Source organism: Oncorhynchus gorbuscha, linkage group LG11 (genome assembly GCF_021184085.1).
Source record: "Oncorhynchus gorbuscha isolate QuinsamMale2020 ecotype Even-year linkage group LG11, OgorEven_v1.0, whole genome shotgun sequence".
In the NCBI taxonomy this organism is placed as follows: Eukaryota; Metazoa; Chordata; class Actinopteri; order Salmoniformes; family Salmonidae; genus Oncorhynchus; species Oncorhynchus gorbuscha.
In genome coordinates, this window is record NC_060183.1 from 47128116 (window position 1) to 47147972 (window position 19857).

The 19857-nt window shown below is 44.3% G+C and overlaps 1 protein-coding gene across 7 annotated transcripts in view; it reads left to right on the plus strand.

The window, feature by feature from the left end:
• Positions 1-13308, plus strand: part of LOC124048775 (protein FAM222A-like) — a 36203-nt gene extending 22895 nt beyond the window's left edge. For all 7 annotated transcript variants that reach the window (XM_046369843.1, XM_046369844.1, XM_046369846.1 and 4 more), the window contains exons 2-3: positions 91-245; positions 11766-13308. In XM_046369843.1, coding sequence (XP_046225799.1) covers positions 91-245; positions 11766-13159 — 1549 coding nt within the window. In that variant the 3' untranslated portion in view covers positions 13160-13308. The remainder of the gene's footprint in view (positions 1-90; positions 246-11765) is intronic.
• Positions 13309-19857: the final 6549 nt, after the last annotated feature.

The following is a 19857-nucleotide window of genomic DNA, read 5'->3' on the forward strand; positions in this document are numbered from 1 at the left end:
ATTCAGTTCAACTGCCAGCTGCTTATAATTTAATACATGATAAAAAGTCTAACTGGTGTGTTTTTTTTCTTTTCTCTCGGTCTCTCTCAGGATCCCCCAAGGTCCGAGCGGCTGTAGATCCCAGAAAGCAGCAGCCATGTTAGCCTGCCTACAGAGACGGCAGCAGAACCTCTCATCTCAGCGTCTGGTCTGCACCCCCAAGATCCTGGATGCTCCGCAGCAGCAGCAGCCCAGCACACGGCAAAGTGAGTCCCCGTGTCTCTGCTCTCAGCAGCGCAGGACAAATCAAATCAAATGTGTATTTGTCACATGCGCCAAATACAACAGGTTACCTTACAGTGAAATGCTTACTTACAAACCCTTAACCAACAATTCTTTTTCTTTAAAGTGCTAAGTGAAAAATAGAAAATAATTAAAACAGCAGCAGTAAAATAAAAATAGCGAGGCTATATACAGGGGGTACCGGTACAGAGTCCATGTGGAGGCTATATACAGGGGGTACCGGTACAGAGTCTATGTGGAGGCTATATACAGGGGGGTACCAGTACAGAGTCAATGTGGAGGCTATATACAGGGGGTACCAGTACAGAGTCAATGTGGAGGCTATATACAGGGGGTACCAGTACAGAGTCAATGTGGAGGCTATATACAGGGGGGTACCAGTACAGAGTCAATGTGGAGGCTATATACAGGGGGTACCAGTACAGAGTCAATGTGGAGGCTATATACAGGGGGTACAGGTACAGAGTCAATGTGGAGGCTATATACAGGGGGTACAGGTACAGAGTCAATGTGGAGGCTATATACAGGGGGTACCGGTACAGAGTCAGAGTACCGGTACAGAGTCAATGTGGAGGCTATATACATGTGGGGTACAGGTACAGAGTCAATGTGGAGGCTATATACAGGGGGTACCGGTACAGAGTCAATGTGGAGGCTATATACAGAGTCAATGTGGAGGCTATATACAGGGTACACAGGTACCGGTACAGAGTCAATGTGGAGGCTATATACAGAGTCAATGTGGGGTACAGGGGGGTACAGAGTCAATGTGGAGGCTATATACAGGGGGTACCGGTACAGAGTCAATGTGGAGGCTATATACAGGGGGTACCGGTACAGAGTCAATGTGGAGGCTATATACAGGGGGTACCGGTACAGAGTCAATGTGGAGGCTATAGACGGGGGTACCGGTACAGAGTCAATGTGGAGGCTATAGACAGGGGGTACCGGTACAGAGTCAATGTGCGGGGGCACTGGTTAGTTGAGGTAATTGTGGTAATATGTTCAGCAGCAGTGTAAAATAGGGGTCTAGGTAGCTCTTGGATTAGCTGTTCTTATGGCTTGGGGGTAGAAGCTGTTAAGAAGCCTTTTGGACCTCGAGTTGGCGCTCCGCTACCGCTTGCCGTGCGTTAGCAGAGACCACAGTCTATAACTGGGGTGGCGGGAGTCTTTGACAATTTTTAGGGCCTTCCTCTGACACCGCCGGGTATAGAGGTCCTGGATGGCAGGAAGCTTGGCCCCAGTGATGTACGCACTACCCTCTGTAGTGCCTTGCGGTTGGAGGCCAAGCAGTTGCCATACCAGGCAATGATGCAAAGAGTCAGGATGCTCTCTGGTGCAGTTGTAGAACCTTTTGAGGATCTGAAGACCCATGCCAAATCTTTTCAGTCTCATGAGGGGGAATAGGCTTTGTCGTGCCCTCTTCATGACTGTCTTAGTGTGTTTGGACCATGATAGTTTGTTGGTGATGTGGACACCAAGGAACTTGAAGCTCTCAACCTGTTCCACTACAACCCCATCGATGAGAATGGATGCGTGCTCGGTCCTCCTTTTCCTGTAGTCCACAATCATCTCCTTTTGACAACAGCCTCTGACTCTACATTTCACTACAGAGACACATTTTGTTTAATTTGTGGCTCTGTGTAGTGACAGTCGGATTTCGCGAAAGAAAGCCCTGTATAAGATTTTTTGGGGGAAAGTAAAGTTTCACTTTACATACACAACTGTAGTTTAGTTCAGAGAAGTAGAGCGTTGCACCCGGGTAAACCAGACTCTCCTGTAGCAACCATTTGTACCACAGTGCCTTCATCTGATGGAGTTGATTGGCTTCAATTATGCCACTCGTCTCTATGCTGCATCGGAGGTGTGGAGTTCTGCCTGCAGGGCTACGGAGCAGGAGACCACAGGGCTGTTCTGTGGTGAGGAAGGGCAAGTTCACCTTGGCCTATCTACCGCTGCCTGCCTGGCTGTCTGGCCTGCTGAAGAGAACTGTGCAGGGTTGGTATCTCCCACTCAGATCTATGTGGATGCTCTGTGTCTTATCACAGGTAGTCATCTTGCACTCTTTCATTTCATTCTTAAGAGCACTGATCAATGATGGAGCGGAACGCTGTTATGTTGGCTGGCCCGGTTGTTGTTGCTGATGATGATGATTTGCCCTGCCAAGGGCATACTAGCACACAACCCCCCACCCACATACCTTCTCCTAGTCAGCCCTGAACTTTTGCCAATATAACTATTTTACACTTCTTACCTTATTATATGGCTCTTTCACATGTACTTGCACGCTCTGCCATTTTAACTCTAAACACAGTGCTTACAGTTTATTATTCAGGTGTTCTCTGCTATTTATGCTGCTTTTTGCAGCATTATATGGCTGGTACACAGTCAAAGAAAACCCTGTTGTCATGGCCACTCTCGCTCTGAGACCTAAATGACATAGGGGAGAGTGGGGTATGTTGAGGTGTTTTTTACATTCAGCATCACTATGTCAAGGAAAATATATTATTATTTCTAACAAATACAGTACCAGTCAAAAGTTTGGACACCTATTCATTCAAGGGTTTTTGTTTAGTTTGACTGCTCTACATTGTATAATAATAGTGGAGACATCAAACTATGAAATAACACATATGGAATCATGTTATAACCAAAACATATTTGAGATTCTTCCAAGTACCCACCCTTTGACTTGACAGCTTTGCACACTCTTGGCATTCTCTCAACCAGCTTCATGAGGTAGTCACCTGGAATGCTTTTCCAACAGTCTTCAAGGAGTTCCCACATATGCTGAGCACTTGTCGGCTGCTTTTCCTTTACTCTGCGGTCCAACTCATCCCGAACCATCTCAATTGGGTTGGGGTCGGGTGATTGTGGAGGCCAGGTCATCTGATGCAGCATTCCATCACTCTCTTTCTTGATCAAATAGCCCTTACACAGCCTGGAGGTGTGTTGGGTCATTGTCCCAATTCAAGTGTGCCTTGAATTCTAAATAAATCACTGACAGTGTCACCAGCAAAGCACCATCACACCACCTCCTCCATGCTTCATGGTGGGAACCACACATGCGGATATCATCTGTTCACCTACTCTGCGTTTCACAAAGACACGTGGTTGTAACCAAAAATCTCAAATTTGGACTCATCAGACCAAAGGACAGATTTCCACCAGTCTAATGTCCATTGCTCATGTTTCTTGGCCCAAACAAGTATCTTTTTCTTATTGGTGCCCTTTAGTAGTGGTTTCTTTGCAGCAATTTGACTATGAAGGCCTGATGAAGGCCTGATTTACGCAACAGTTGATATTGAGATGTGTCTTTTACTTGAACTCTGGGACGCATTTATTTGGGCTGCAATTTCTGAGGCTTGTAGCTCTAATGAATGTATCCTCTGCAGTAGAGGTAACTCTGGGTCTTCCTTTCCTGTGGCGGTCCTCATGAGAGCCAGTTTCATCATAGCGCTTGGTTTTTGCGACTGCTCTTGAAGAAACTTTCAAAGTTCTTGAAATGTTCCTGTTTAACTGGCCTTCGTGTCTTAAAGTAATGATGGACTGTCGTTTCTCTTTGCTTATTTGAGCTGTTCTTGCCATAATATGGACTTGGTCTTTTGACAAATAAGCTATCTTCTGTATACCCTCCTACTTTGTCACAACACAACTGATTGGTTCAAACACATTAAGAAGGAAAGAAATTCCACAAATGTACTTTTAACAAGGCACACCTGTTAATTGAAATGCATTCCAGCTAGTTGAGAGAACACCAAGAGTGTGTCATCGAGGCAAAGGGTGGCTACTTTGAAGAATCTCAAATATAAAATATATTTAGATTTGTTGAACATTTTTTGGGGTTGCTACATATGTGTTGATACATGATTCCTATCTTTGCTGTATGCCTTCATTCAGACGTCTCTGCTCAATATCACTTACCCTTATTTCTGGAACAGGACTTTCGTTTTGTTGTGCCAATTCGTAAGCAAGATTTCTGCATTTGAGGCTACTAAGGGGGCTAGACCCGCTGCTTTTTTTACGGGGCATTATGATGTCTGCTCTGTAACAATAAATAAAAAAATACTATGCATATTATACATAAAACTGACAATGTCATCCATTATCTGTATGGGGTATGGTGGCCATTGGCTCAACTTATCCTAAGGCAAACATTTAGACTATTATCCCACACAGCTTCAAGGATGCACTTTCATGCTCAGTTTAGGACCTCATATTGTAGCTTATAGAGACCCCAACTGATGTATAAAACAATCTTCTTTGGGTTTAGATACAAGCATCATGAAACCTATAACACATAAAATTCATTTGACTTTGTGAAAATCTGTTTACCACTTTTCCCCATGTCTTCCTTCATAGTCTCCACAAAAAATGACCTCTTCCTAAATATTTGGTCACATGATTCATTGTGTGTATTGTTTCCTACAAACAAAGGGTGGCTCAACTAACCCTTTGGCTCAACTTACCCCGCTCTCCCCTATGTAACACAAGCTAGAGATGACCTCATTCCCTAACCAATTCAGGATCTTCCTTTTGAACTTGGATCAAAGTAAATGCTTGCTCAAGCACATGTGTTAATCAGTTGATAAGTGATTGCAAGCCATGTAATCCATGTCATAAACAGAGGTTTCAAAAGACCGTGTTTATTATTCTCACTGCCAGTGCACATTATTATCACATTTAATGAGAGTATATGTTGTGGCAGTTGTCGGCTGATGAAACCAGCACAGGGCATTCTGAGTTTACGTGTCATATTTCCATGATTCAATTCAGAGATAATGTTTAATCACTGTGTTTTATACTGCTCTGTCAGACTTCTGTGGGAGTTTATGACATAAATTTATGGGAAACCGCATATCACGCCGTGCCTATCCCCACATAGCTAGCGTAATAACATATTCCATTTTTTATTTGTGATATAAATTGCCTATGGAAAATGCATAAATCGTCTGAGTGATTAACCTCTTGGCCGATGAGTAATTGTGTGGAGACTTTCAGACTAAATGCAAGCTGATGGATTTGTAATGTATATTGTATTTCTCTAGCTTCACTTCCCAGATTTGGGCCATGAAAACAAATCCTGTGTATCCCTCAGCTTTCCTTCACATTGAAACCTTCCACTAATGCTCTCTGGGAGACTAGCAGTCTCATATCCCCATGTCCCTCCCTCATCTCTCTCCCGGGGTGAAACACCCCTTTTTGTCTCTCATTATTAAATATTAATTGGGAATCAGTAGAGCACTTGTCTGCTAAATGCTGGAACAGAAGGACCTAGTTTGCCTCAGGCAGAACCACGGGCGCCTTTCACATCCTGTTTACCTGCAGGAATCATTCCTCCCTCCCGGAGCTGTGTGTGTGTGTGTGTGTGTGTGTGTGTGTGTGTGTGTGTGTGTGTGTGTGTGTGTGTGTGTGTGTGTGTGTGTGTGTGTGTGTGTGTGTGTGTGTGTGTGTGTGTGTGTGTGTGTGTGTGTGTGTGTGTGTCAGTGGTGTACTACAGCTAATTTCCTACAATTCTACACATTTTGCAATGAGGCTGAGAAGATGTTAGTTTTACAGCTTTTCTTTGTCACTGCTTCTGACGTGTTCATATGTTATCGGGGGGTGCGCGCGTCTGTGTGGAGCAGCATCCATCCCCCCTTCCCTCCAGCACTAACCTGACATTTCAAGCACATCCATACGAAACAAACTGCTCTACTGATTGGAGCCTGCTGGTTGGACTTGATTAGACCCAGAATAGTTCTCTAAAAGGTTTTTGAGTTGATGTTTTTCCCATTGGGATTCTGTGTTGAAAGAGTGGTTTTCACACAGATTTTTGTTGAAAAGCTTTCGCAGAGGATTGAGGTTGCAGGTTTAGACATCCATTAGAATGGTTTGTCGGTCTGTGGTTTGGTTTCACAGAGGAATCTCTGACAATGACAACCCATCTCTTAAATATGAGGAAGTGTGACTGAGTGCGACGGTTTATGTGATGAAAGTTAATGAGTGCTCTGCTCTACTCTGCTCTTGGCCTGAACGGCAGATCAGAGCCAGGAATGCTTTTTCCCACGCTGCCGGCCTGTCTTTCCGGAGGGCTCTTTTAGAGCGGCGCACTGCTTTCCCCGGGGCTGCTGAGCAGAGTGGCACAGAGACAAATGGGGAGTGACACTCGCGTAAAGAGTTACCCGCCTGTGTCTCTTCAAGCACAAATAACTAAGTGTTCACCACTGAGGTTATTCTGTTCCACGACCAACACCCCTCATGAAGAGATTACAGAGAGCGAGAGAGAGAGAGAAAGCGAGGGATGGGATGTTAATGGGTTGAATGAGCGCAGTTTCTCTTCATGTGTGTATGAGAGCGGGCGGCCTTATGTCCCACCCGGGACGAAGAGGACTAAATAATGAGAGCGAGGGAGCGGTAGACTGAATGGAGTGCTAGGCTCTGTGTGTGTGTGTGTGTGTATCAGTGCTTTGTCTTTCTCTCGTTCTGTGTCTTGGGGCTGATGAGCCTCTGGTTTGCCAGGGTCAGGAGCTCAGGAATAGTAACCTCGGTGGAGTTGAGTATGTAGGTCTGCACACAGAGGACTGGAACACAGGGGCTCTGTCCAGCCTCCCTACTCTCACTCCGGATCTATGTGAGGAGGCCTCCGCCTCGACCCAGCTAACCTCCTCATACTCCATTAATATTAATGCATGTTAATATGGATACAGAGGTGAAGAGCGCTGCAGGCGCTGCATCTCAATACCTCTGCTGTATAAGAGCACCGACCTGTGCACAGCTAGACACCATTCAGATGCTCTACCGTAAGATCCAGACGGCGCCCGAGATCCCCACTCCCCTCATGGATATTGAATGCATGCATGAGGTTTCTGACTTCATTTTCATTCACAGCAGTTACTGTATGCCTCGGTCAAATTGAAAGGAAAGTAAAGTAACCATGTGGAGCTGTATGGTGTACTGTACTGTATTGTATTGTACTGTATTGTGTGGGACGTGAGGCAGGTCCAGATAGTCGAAATGAAGTGTTCTTGCACTGCCTGAGCAGCAGGGGGGGGTAGTCAATTACAGTGCCTTGGCGCTAGGAGCTGAATGGAGTCAGGGTCAATTAATTACATGGGCCCTAATGAGTGGGCTTATTAGGGCCAACTGTGCTCGTACCAGTGGTTGTCATGGCAACGCAGCGGCCTAGGTTTTTAATGTGTTAATCAGCCTAGTTGTCAAGGAGAGTCTGTGGTTGTGTAGGGCAGGTAGGTACGGTTAGTGTATAGTGGTGTTGATATTATTAATGTTTGGATCGCCATCGTGAAACACTGGTGTGTAACACGATGTTGTGTGTGTGTGTGTGTGTGTGTGTGTGTGTGTGTGTGTGTGTGTGTGTGTGTGTGTGTGTGTGTGTGTGTGTGTGTGTGTGTGTGTGTGTGTGTGTGTGTGTGTGTGTGTTTGCTGGTGATTTCTGAGAACTGCACTAATTGACCTCCGTGAGTGCTGCTGTGTGGCGCGTCCCCAGTGAGGATTATTCATTAATCATGTTTATCAAACAAACATTTTAATCTTACAGGCATTTAACACCAAATACCTTTCGCACAACCTAGACTTTTGGGCTTCTTGCCCTGTTTTTCAAATTTGTCTGCTAAGGATTTTTTTTGTGATAGTTGCACAAGGACAATCACCAAGCATAGGACTACATTACTGGTTTTCGTGATCATTGTAATGGAGGGAGATGTAAAGGTCATTTTGTTCGGTTCCTTCTGTTGGTCTTGGTGTTTTGTGAGAACCAGAAGAGCAGCAGTTGTTTTCTGTGGAACTGGAAATTCAATGAGCCACTCCAACTGCAGTTTTTAGCCCTGGCTCAGGGGCTTGTTTTGCCTGTTAATCAGTGATTAACTCAAACCGCTCCAAAACAACGAGGTCTCCACTCTGATCTGTGGGGTATTGCATTAAGCTTGACCATGGGAAAAAAGATTAGCCAGCTTCCCGCGACTGAAAGCGTGGTGTGGGATTGTACGGAGGTGGATTCAGTGCAGGGTTACGGAAGACTGTGGCATGGTGAAGAGTACATAACGCTGTACAGCATCTCCCCAATCTGTTTCTCATTGACAGTTTATGTTTGACATATTGTAAACGTTAACTATTAGGCCTACATACATTCATGCATGGAAATGTGTACACACACACACACACACACACACACACACACACACACACACACACACACACACACACACACACACACACACACACACACACACACACACACACACACACACACACACACACACAACTCCTCACATACAGATACACGGGATCAGGCTGCTGAAAATTGTTCATTTGATTTCCAGAATGTGCCTGTGGTTAATTCTGGATGGAGAAATTCTAGAGAAACTAGAGGAATAGACTCTGACATCAGACGTGACTGTAGCTCGCTCTCTGGCTTTAGCTTCTCTTCTGATCCTAAACACTGAGTTCACACTGAGGCAGCTCCTGGTGCACAGCAGCACAGCAATCCACATAATTCCAGGTTTCCACTTTCATTTGAAACCCCCTGACTGCTGTGATATGCCATTCGTGCCACTGCCAATGGTATTCAATTGATAAGTGACTTTAATATTTGAGCGGGTGAGTTTCAAACCAGCCGAGGCCTGTGTGTTGCCACATGAGCCCGTTACTGTGGTGGCATGGCCACACTGCGTCTTTGTGCCGCTGACGGGGCTGTAATCTGTGGATTTATGGAGCGAGACGGCCTTTGAAGATGAGTTAGCATTCCGAGTGTTTTTTGAATTGTTTACGGAAAACCAAGCCAATCTGGAGGGATCAGGGCAAAACATTGACTCCATACCAAACAAGGATGGCACCAACGGCACTCCGTGATTGGTTTCACAATATTTATCTCGCTGTGGTAATTGGGTGCGAGAGATGATTCGGAGCAGAATAGATCGCTCTTTGCGTGGTACAGCACTTCTGATTGATGCTGGTGTGTTGTGATGGAAGATCCCGATGATGCCTTGAAGTGGGTTTCTGTAATTAACCAATAAGTCCTGTATATATGGTCCATAAAGCGGTGAATTGGGAGCATAAACAGTGTGCGGGGCTTCCTGTTCTTCCCAAGTATTCTTTTATTAGCCCAGCACCTGCATTTTGAAGGACGTGTGTATGACCACAAACGTTTGTATATGGACAATATACCACGGCTAAGTGCTGTTCTTCGCGTCGTGCCTGGATACAGCCCTTAGCCATGGTATATTGGCCATATGCCACAACCCCTGAGGTGCCTTATTGCCTTTATAAACCAGTTACCAACCTAAATAGAGCAGTGAACAAGTATCTCTGCGTCATACCCATGGTATATTTGCTGGCATAGTCTACACAGTCAGCATCCAGGACCCAAACTACTGGGTTTATAATAGATATTATATCACTGAAGTAGGTCAACTCATTAACGTAGAGTAGATTAGTGCTTTCAGGTGAGCACGAAAGCACTAATCTGCTCTAGTTCTAACTGTCGAAGGGTCATGAACTCTCTCCCTGTTTTGACCAGAAGGCAGTTAAAGGCAGCTCATTCTTTATACACTCCTGGGTCCTTGTTCAGTGTGACACACAGTATCAAAACATTCTGCAACGGGAAAAAAGAACATCTCTGCTCGTATTGGACAAGTCCAGGCAGTAACTCCCCGTTTTCAAAAAGTGTTCTCCTTACTGAATTTGTTTTTCACCTTTAATGAGAGACTTGATGTTCATGCAGGATCACAGGGTTGTTTCGACGTCTAGAGGTTGAGTAGGCATCTGTTTAACACTCCCAGATGTCCTTGTTTTCTTTACCACTGGTGTATAGTGATACATAAATAACTAGTGTTTCTCTCTGTTGTATCTCTCTGTGGAATTCACTCCGGCTGCTGCTGGCACTGCTGCGGTGCTGTTCTGTTCTGTTCCCTTGGCTCCACTGGGAGATGCTTGGATGGATAAAACACTCCACCTCTCCTCTTTCCTCCATTTTAAACAGCCAATTGTATTTCCTTTTATGAGATGGATCTTGTAGATTGAATCATTTTCACAGTTGGAGGCTCATTGTGGGCCTGAAATGAAATTAACTCCCCAATCAATTCCGAACGGGCACAACAAGTGAGTTCTCCCTTTGCGCGGCTGAAGTGCCTCTTCAAATGGGTTTTGTTATTGAAAACGAAATGAAGTGTTTTGTTTTTCACGCTCCCTTTGTCGCCTCTCTCTCTCTCTGCCTTGTTCTGTGTGCTGTGGCAGTGATTTTCCGCTGACGATAGAGTAGGTTCATTTCAGCACTTTTGGTTTTCATGTCAGGAATTCCATAAGTGTCGTTCAGAGGGGCGGTGGTAATTTCTGTCAGGTGATTTATTGCTTTTAAATGGAGCGCCTTTTGCGCGTCTCCTTTGTCGCTGTGAGCTAAGCAGCCATGAAATTGCCTGAATAATGGCGTTTTAAATCCAATCTTGGTTTGTCCCCTCAGCGTTCCCGTAGACCATTCAATAGCCTTCCCTGTGGAGAGTGCTCTTTCTCAGTGTGTCCTGACTTCTCAGTTTAAGCTCCAGGCTTTTACATCGCAGGTAATACAGGTCTGTAAGAGGCTAGCTGAATTTTTACTTCACAGGTAGGCACCCTTGGAAGATTTGAAAGCGATCGTCATCTTCAAGTCACAATAGAGATGGTTGGATATAGGGCTACATGGTAGGACATGAGTGTTTCTTTTCAATCAGTGAAATTAGAAGATGTAATTACAAGGAATAAAAACATGATTCTCCTCATCATTTTCTTTCAAGGATATTGGCTGTCAGACTGTATGAGAAACCACAACAGCTTTACATTTCTGATTTCGATTGGCCAACAATATAAGCACATGAGCACAGCTGTAATTTCTTCACTTCCAGTCCCATCCGCTCCAGCTTTTAACTCGGGTACATCTGACGGTAGTTTCATGGCCAAATGTCACCAAATGAATCCCACTTGAGCCGCTGCGACAAAATTGGCTTTCTCTCTCTCCCCCGTTGCCTCCTGCTCCACTCCCTGATTTCCCAGGGTAATCCGATTCTGGGTTGAAATAAGTCCAAATTAATTTGATAAAGCACTGATCAAACAGTGCCGTAGGTGTTTCCCTCCCCCAAATGAGTTTATAAGAGATGCAGATGTCGACTGTTCATCTTCCTAAAGAGAGGGGGGAGGGGGGGGGGGTGAAACTGGAGAGTGTGAAAGGGAAATGGAGGAGATATTACAATAAGTGTGTTTTTATTGGTCTATTGGTCTCAGCTCTGCTCCTTGGACATTGTGTTCTCTGTTCTTACATGATTTTTTTATTTGTTTGAATATTTATCACGAGGAGTGTTTTTGCAAAACAGCTTTTGTGGAAAGGTCAATTGATTGTTTTTATTTTAGTCCCAGCTGGCAAGTATCATCAAGCCTGCCCTTGTACTTTATAACCAGGCACATGGTGTGAGAGAACTCTTCTGGAAGTATAACCATTTCTTTTTGTGTTTGTGTTGCAGGTGAGCTGGTCTCCATGAATGGCCCTCGGTATCCTTCCCCTGCAGAGCTGGATGCCTTTGCCCAGAAGACGGCCAGCAGCCCCCTGTCCATCAAGATCTTCCCATCTAACATCAGAGTGCCGCAGCACAAACAGCTGAACAGGACGGTCAACGGCCTGGACACCACATGCACCCAGCACTACAGTCCCTACTCAGGAGGCTACCAGGGCCTACTGGGTGTTGTAAAGGCCTCCGTCTCCATGGTCAAAGGCGTACTGAAAAACTCTGAGGGCAAGAGGACTAAACATTCCCCCGCCCAAACTGCAGTGGCACCATACAACCTTTTCTGTAACAACAGACACGGGCAGCAGAAGAGCTACCGCATAGGCTCCTGCAAGCCTCATGACGGGCCACATGTGTCTGTACCCTCTAATATCATTGGGGCTGTGTCAGTCATTCCCACCCCGGTAGGGCAGACTCTGGCCCCTCAGCCGGATCTGGATGTCCAGAGCCTGCTGAGGCAGATGAACAGACACACCCACAGCCAGGCCCTGCAGCACAGGGGAGGGGCCCAGCCAAGCCCTTCCCTTCAAGCTGTGGCTGCTGTAGCCTGCTCAGATTCTGGCTTTACGCTGGGAGTAGCGCCCCAGAGCAGTCTGGCATATTCGGGGGCCGTGCTGCCCACCCAGAGTGCAGACATGGCCAAGGCTGGCTACCTGGACAGAGTGGATTATAGCACATGGCAGCACAAACAACAGCAGCAGCACTATCAACAGGGGGCGCTAAGGATATACAACAATGCTCGGATGGGCAGCGGGGGAGGTGCCGTGGTCAGCCGCTCTCCAGAGACTTGTCTCCCTTTGGCCTGCTCGGCACAGCTCTCCTATAGGCCTCATCCCCTCAGTGCAGGCACTAACGGGGCAGGAGCAGGGATAGGGCAGGACCGGGTTAGCTCCTCCCCTCTGAACTGTGCTGCCATGCATGGGGAGTTCTCTGTGGGCCAGTACTTCGCCCCTCCCTGGAACAGTGTTCTGGTCACTCCGGACAGCGACTGTTACAACCCTCAGGAGCTGGTGCCTGGCTCCTCTATTGTCCTGCCCAGAGACATGGGGCTCTCCCACCCTCATCCAAACCATCACCCCAACCGCCAGCTCCACCCCCACCCCCACCCTCATCCCCAGGCCTATGCCACAGACCAAAGCCTGGGCCTCTGTTTTGGGATGCCCAGCACCAGCCTGTGCCACGCCTCTGTGCTGAGCAGCAGCTTGCAGTCTCTGGAGTGCCTGATCAGTGAGATCCACCCACCCTGCATTAAGGAGCGCATGCTGGGACGGGGCTATGAGGCGGTGGGGATGCCCCAGCTACTGGACCACAACCTACAGCACACCCACATTCAGCTGCCTGTGTTCCGATAAGACGGGACATATCCACACAGGGCATACAGTGCCTTCGGAAAGTATTTAGACCCCTTGACTTTTTCCACATTTTGTTACGTTACAGCCTTCTTCTAAAATTGATTTTTTTTTAAATAGCAACATAAAAAAAAAAAATCCAAATGTATAAAACTTTTAAAACAGAAATATCTTATTTATCTAAGTATTCAGACCCTTTGGTATGAGACACGAAATTGAGCTCAGGTGCATCCTGTTTCCATTGATCGTCCTTGATGTTTCTACAACTTGATTGTAGTATATTGTGGTAAATCTACCCGTGGTAAATTCAATTGATTTGGAAAGGCACACACCTGTCTATATAAGGTTGACAGGACATGTCAGAGAAAAAAACAAGCCATGAGGTCAAAGTAATTGTGTGTAAGAGTTCTGAGACAGGATTGTGTCGAGGGAAGAGTACCAAAAAAATGCTTACAGCATTGACGGTCCCCAAGACCACAGTGGCCTCCTTTGTTCTAAAATGGAAGAAGTCTGGAACCACCAAGACTCTTCCTAAAGCTGGCCGCCTGGCCAAACTGAGCAATCGGGGGAGAAGAGCCTTGATCATGGAGGTGACCAAGAACCCGATGGTCACTCTGACAGAGCTCTAGAGTTCTTCTATGGAGATGGGAAAACTTCCAGGATGACAATCATCTCTGCAGCACTCCACCAATCAGGCCTTTATGTTTAGATTGGTTAGACGGAAGCCACTCCTCAGTAAAAGGTACATGACAGCCAGCTTGGAGTTCTCTGGTCTGATGAAACCAAGATTGAACTCTTGAATACCAAGTGTCACGTTTGGAGGAAACCTGGCCCTATCCCTATAGTGAAGCATGGTGGTGGCAGCATCATGCAGTGAGGATGTTTTTCAGTAGCAGGGACTGGGAGACTGGACAGGAAAGAAGGAAAGATGAACGGAGCAAAGTACAGAGAGATCATTGGTGAAAACCTGCTCCAGAGCACACAGCCAAGACAATGCAGGAGTGGCTTCGGGACAAGTATTTGAATGTCCATGAGTGGCCTGGACTTGCAAATACAGGTGTGCCAAGCTTTTAGCATCATACCCAAGAAGACTCAAAGCTGTAATCGCTGCCAAAGGTTGTATGTCCAATGTGTCGGAGAAACACTGTACACCTGGCGACCGTGTCAGAGTGCATGCGCCCGTCCCGCGACAGGAGTTGTGAGAGCTCCATGGGACAAGGACATCCATTCCTGCCAAACCCTCCCCTAACCCAGATGACGCTGGGCTAATTGTGCATTGCCTCATGGGTCTCCCGGTCTCGGCCGGCTGCGACAACCTTGTATCGAACCAGGATCTGTAGTCACGCAGCTAGCACAGCAATGCAGTGCCATAGACCGCTGCGCCACTTGAAGGCCCATTTGCTAAACATTATAAAGAGCTTTTTTTGCTTTGTCATTATGGGGTATTGTGTGTAGCTTGATGAGGGGGGAAACAACAATTTAATCAGTTTTAGAATAAGGCTGTAACAACAATGTGGGAAAAGGCAAGGGGTCTGAATACTTTCTGAAAGCACTGTTTACTGTATAACAGGAAATATACTGTATAACAGGAAATACACTGTATAACAGGAACTCTATGGATGCAGCGTTTCATTTTGAAGCGACCACCTCAGAATGAGAAATGTACAGTACCTTTTATTTAGTGTGTATGTGTGGGTTGTATTGGTAGAGGGCTATGTGGTTTGGATGTGACCAAGTGTTTTAAACCTTTTAAAGGGTAATGATAATCATGACCTAAAGGGTCATCTCATTTGACATCTTAATGTTTTCATTTCGGAGGGTTTGTTATCCAATCATATCAGTTCACATCTTCTGGAAGTTCCTCAAAGATTCCAGTGCTGTGCACTATGTCAGAATGGTGTTTTGGGGCTTATTTGTCCATCTATCCATTGTTTAATTTTTAAAGCATTTCAAAATGTTGTAAATTCAAGTATGGGGAAAAGGTGACGTGCAGGCAATCCTCCTATTGCCCTTTTACAAAGTGCCAAACTGGACCATTTTATACATGGGGGATACAAGGGCACAGCTCCAGGGCTCAAGACTGTCATGCTTTAACCCTTAACACTTAATTGACCAATAAAGGTCACTGATTATAATGCACTGCTGTAAGAATGGAAAAGAATGGGTTAGACATGGGGAAAGGTGTCTGGGATCTGTTATTTTCAAATAAACACTTGAATATTTTTTTGTTGTTTTGTATTTTTGTTTGGCATAACCTGTGTTGGCTGCTAATGGAGCATAATGTATTTTATATAATGATTGACCTTGTTTTTGTTAATGTTTTGTCTGGTCTTTGATTGATTACTGACTATCTGTTACCAGGCTGTTGCTAGGCTGCATGTCACAGGCCAGACATCTGCAAGCCATCACCGTTAATGTTTGATCATTTAATTTATTAGCATGACAGATAATTATGTTTTACCCAAAACAACACAGACTTTGTGGACAGGATGTGCCATTTTGATTATCTAATATGTTCACATCTTGCTATTTTCTTAGCTTTTGTTGACATTCATCATTCATCCTTTAGGTCTGAATGACACAAATACTACCTTAATCTTCAGGAGTACCTCAGAGTTTCCCGGATGACAGGTGAACTGTGAAAGTGTGACTATCAAATTCCATGGAAGACCATTTGATTTACAAATTAGTCGAGTTCACTGGATAGGTGTCCTGTTTTCACAATCACTGGAGAACAGGCATTCCTTATACAGTCACTGCTTTTCTGTCAATGTTTTCTTTCTAAAGATTAGATGTATTTATTTCATTAGTGGTTTATTTGATGGCCTGAGAAGTATGGCTATATAAAGAATCTTTGTCAGCACTGTCTAAGATAATTGCTTTTTATTTTCTTCAACCAGTTAGGATTTATGTTGGTGAACAACAAGTAACCGACTCAATGACTATGAAGTGCAATTATAATATTGAACAGTGAGGCCTCGACAAACATGTTGAAATTACAACATTTACACGAGTACATGTACGACCCCAGACTACCATACCCAATCCCCTATTCTTAGTTAAGATTGTCAAATAAAAAATTTAAACCCAGCACTTTGTTTCAGTTGTTTTTTGGTGCACAAGTTGAAGTACTGCAGGCAAAGGAGGCGGTTCGACTCAACTGCGTTCAGATAAAGTACAATTGCAAGCAAGTGAGAAAGTTCATTAGAGAGTAAAATAAGTTTAAGTTCTCTGAAGTGAAATATTTAAATGTTATTATGCCAAGGTGTGTATCCTATATAATGCGAAAGAAAATTGAGGAATGCTTTTCCAACAGTCTTGAAGGACTTCCCACATATGCTGAGCACTTGTTGGCTGAACACTTTTCCTTCACTCTGCAGGCCAACTCATCCCAATCCGTCTATTGGATTGAGCTCGGGTGGTTGCGGAGGCCAGGACATTGATGCAGCACTCCATCACTCTCTTTCTTGGTCAAATAGCCCTTACACAGCCTGGAGGTGTGTTTTGGGTCATTGTCCTGTTGAAAAACAAATGATAATCCCACTAAGCGCAAACCAGATGGGATGGCGTATCACAGCAGAAAGCTGTGGTAGTCATGCTAGTTAAGTGTTTCTTGAATTCGAAATAAATCACAGACAGTGTCACCAGCAAAGCACCACCTCCTCCATGCTTCACGTTGGGAACCATACATGCGGAGATCATTCATTCACCTACTCTGCGTCTCACAAAGACACAGCGCTTAGAACCTAAAATCTCAAATTTGGACCAGACCAAAAGACAGATTTCCCCTGGTCTAATGTCCATTGCTTGTGTTTCTTGCCCCAAGCAAGTCTCTTCTTATTGGTGTTCTTTAGTGTTGGTTTCTTTGCAGCAATTTGACCATGTAGGCCTGATTCACGCAGTCTCCTCTGAACAGTTGATGTTGAGATGTGTCTCTTACTTGAACTCTGTGAAGCATTTATTTTGGTTGCAATCTGAGGTGCAGTTAACTCTAAGGAACGTATCCTCTGCAGCTTGAAATGTTCCGGATTGACTGACCTTCATGTCTTAAAGTCATGATGGACTGTCGTTTCTCTTACTTGAGCTATTCTTGCCATAATATGGACTTGGTCTTTTACCAAATAGGGCTATCTTTTATATTTTATATATATATACCTTGTCACAACACAACTGATTGGCTCAAATTCCACAAATTAACTTTTAACAAGGCACACCTGTTAAATTAAATGCGTTCCAGGTGACTACCTCATGAAGCTGGTTGAGAGAATGCCAAGAGTGTGCAAAGCTGTCATATCAAGGCAAAGGTTGGCTACTTTGAAGGATCTCAAATATAAAATATATTTAAATTTAACACTTTTTTTGGTTACTACATTATTCCATATGTGTTATTTCGTAGTTTTGATGTCTTCACTATTATTCTTCAATGTAGAAGATAGTAAAAATAAAGAAACACCCTGGAATGAGTAGGTGTGTCCAAACTTTTGACTGGTACTGTATATGGAAATACGATTCCATAGGCCTTCCCTCACTCCTCTCCCTGCAGTGTTGCATTTGTGTGTGAAAAATGCATGCTCTCCTCAGGATAAATGTGCAAGAATATATTACTTTTAAGAATGTTTATTATCCCATTCTTCAGAAATGGGCTAGCCAACTCTGAGCTGTTGAATATTTAGCCTGGAGCCGGAAGTTCTGTGTCTTCAACACTGGTTTTGCATCATTACGAAAATGTCAGCTCACAAAAGATCTGATGATGTCAGTTAGTTTGGCCATTTTTATTAACGCAAACATCAGGAGAAGGGTTAAACGTCAGTGTAAAGAAACTGAAATAGAAAGAAAAGCACTTCTGCTTACACAGTGATGACCCGTTATTAAGGGCAGGTGGGGCAGAGCCTGTTTTGCTTGTTATTTTGGCATTAATACATATCAGTTTGCAAACAATGTAAATATATATATATATTATTGAGTTAATAAAGCTGCATAACAAACATGGTCTCTTTTTGGTTTTCTTGAGTAAGGCAGCTCCAAAATGCAGATGTTCCAGCCTAGCTCGGTGCTTTCTGTGGCGGTGGGGCAAGCCAGCAGAAAATACGGAGCGTTGCACTGTGATTGGCTCAGTGTTTTGTCACTCATGGGGACACTATGTCACCGCCAAATCTAAGGGTAGAGCTCGAAAATTAAATTCCCTTGAGTGCTGCCATTGTTACATTGCTAAATGTTACATTAGAAGTGTCCATCCAAGAAGGCTCAAGGTCATTGGACACAGATAAAATGATGTCAAATCACGTTATATCTACAGTAGCTTTGATAATACGGATCATACAACATCATACTTTCAAAATCTTAACTAGAGGTCATCATCATGAATCAAGTCGACAATCTACTGGCAAATTATTTTTAATCCTTGTCATATGAAGAGAAATAATGAAGAGAAATGTTAGATAAAATGTATCAGTGCTCATCAGCCATTGGACATAAAGGCTTACACAACAAGTTGGAAATTGCAAATTCAACAATGAGTGGTTTGGAAGGAATCAGTGGCTAACTGCAAGTATTGCAAAGCAATCTTTAGACTCCTATTCAGTGGAGTGACTGTGTGTTCCCAAATCTAAGATTAAGGGTCTCTTTTCGTAGTTTAAAATTATTAACATTTAACATTGGCCATACTGTCAATGAAGCATGATTTGTGCCACTCTCAAAACAACTTAACTCGGAACGGTAAAATCTGACTTTAGACAGTTCAAGACAACTGGGAACCTGGGGGGGAAAGAGGAGCTACGACTGGGAAAATACGTTTTGAACTTTCATCCAACTCGAAATTGTAAATCGGTTACTCTGGCCTCTTTCTAGAGCTAACACCCGAAGATCACTGACGTCATCATGATTCAACCCCCCCCCCCCCCCCGAGTTCTCAGTTGTCTTGAAAGCACCATAAATCCAGAGAATGCCAGACTTTAATGACAAAGTTTCACCACTTCATTTGGCCTACTGTTCTGACTTGGTGGTGCACATGTAACCTATAACCTGTTTTTGAGAAATGTAATGATCGATTATTGTAAGAGCTTTCATTGTCTGCTTATATGTCCCCTTTATTTATCCTACAGTTCTGACTTGGTGTACAGGGAGAACACCGTAAGAATGGCCCATGTTCTGAATTCTGTCGTTGTACATTTCAAACGTGCTGATAGTTATATTGACTACGTCCGTCCGAGCTCGCTCATAAATGTCTTATCAGAATTATGGATTGCCTCTTATACGCATGTCGTCCCCTTATGCCATAGTTTGTTCATCTCAATTGTCAGTAGAAACCACATTTGTTTCAGCAAGTCAACCATGTCACCAATTTGTAAGTCGCTCTGGATAAGAGCGTCTGCTAAATGACTTAAATGTAAATGTAAATGTCATCTATGTAGTAAATTATGCTGAATGATCTGTTTCACTGCCAGACAAGGCTCCACTGATAGCCAGGTGTATCAGTGGTGTAGTGCAATTAATGTATTGTTTAGTGTTGTGGTGTTGTTGTGTAGTGGCTTTTCTTGCATGCATCCCACATTTTTTGCCCCACCAAGATTTACATGCTAAAATTGCCATTGTGCTTGCTTATACTTTAAAGTATTCACACCCCATGACTTATACCACATTTTGTTGTTTACAGCCCAAATTCAAAATAAAAACATTCTTACCAATCTACACACAATACCACA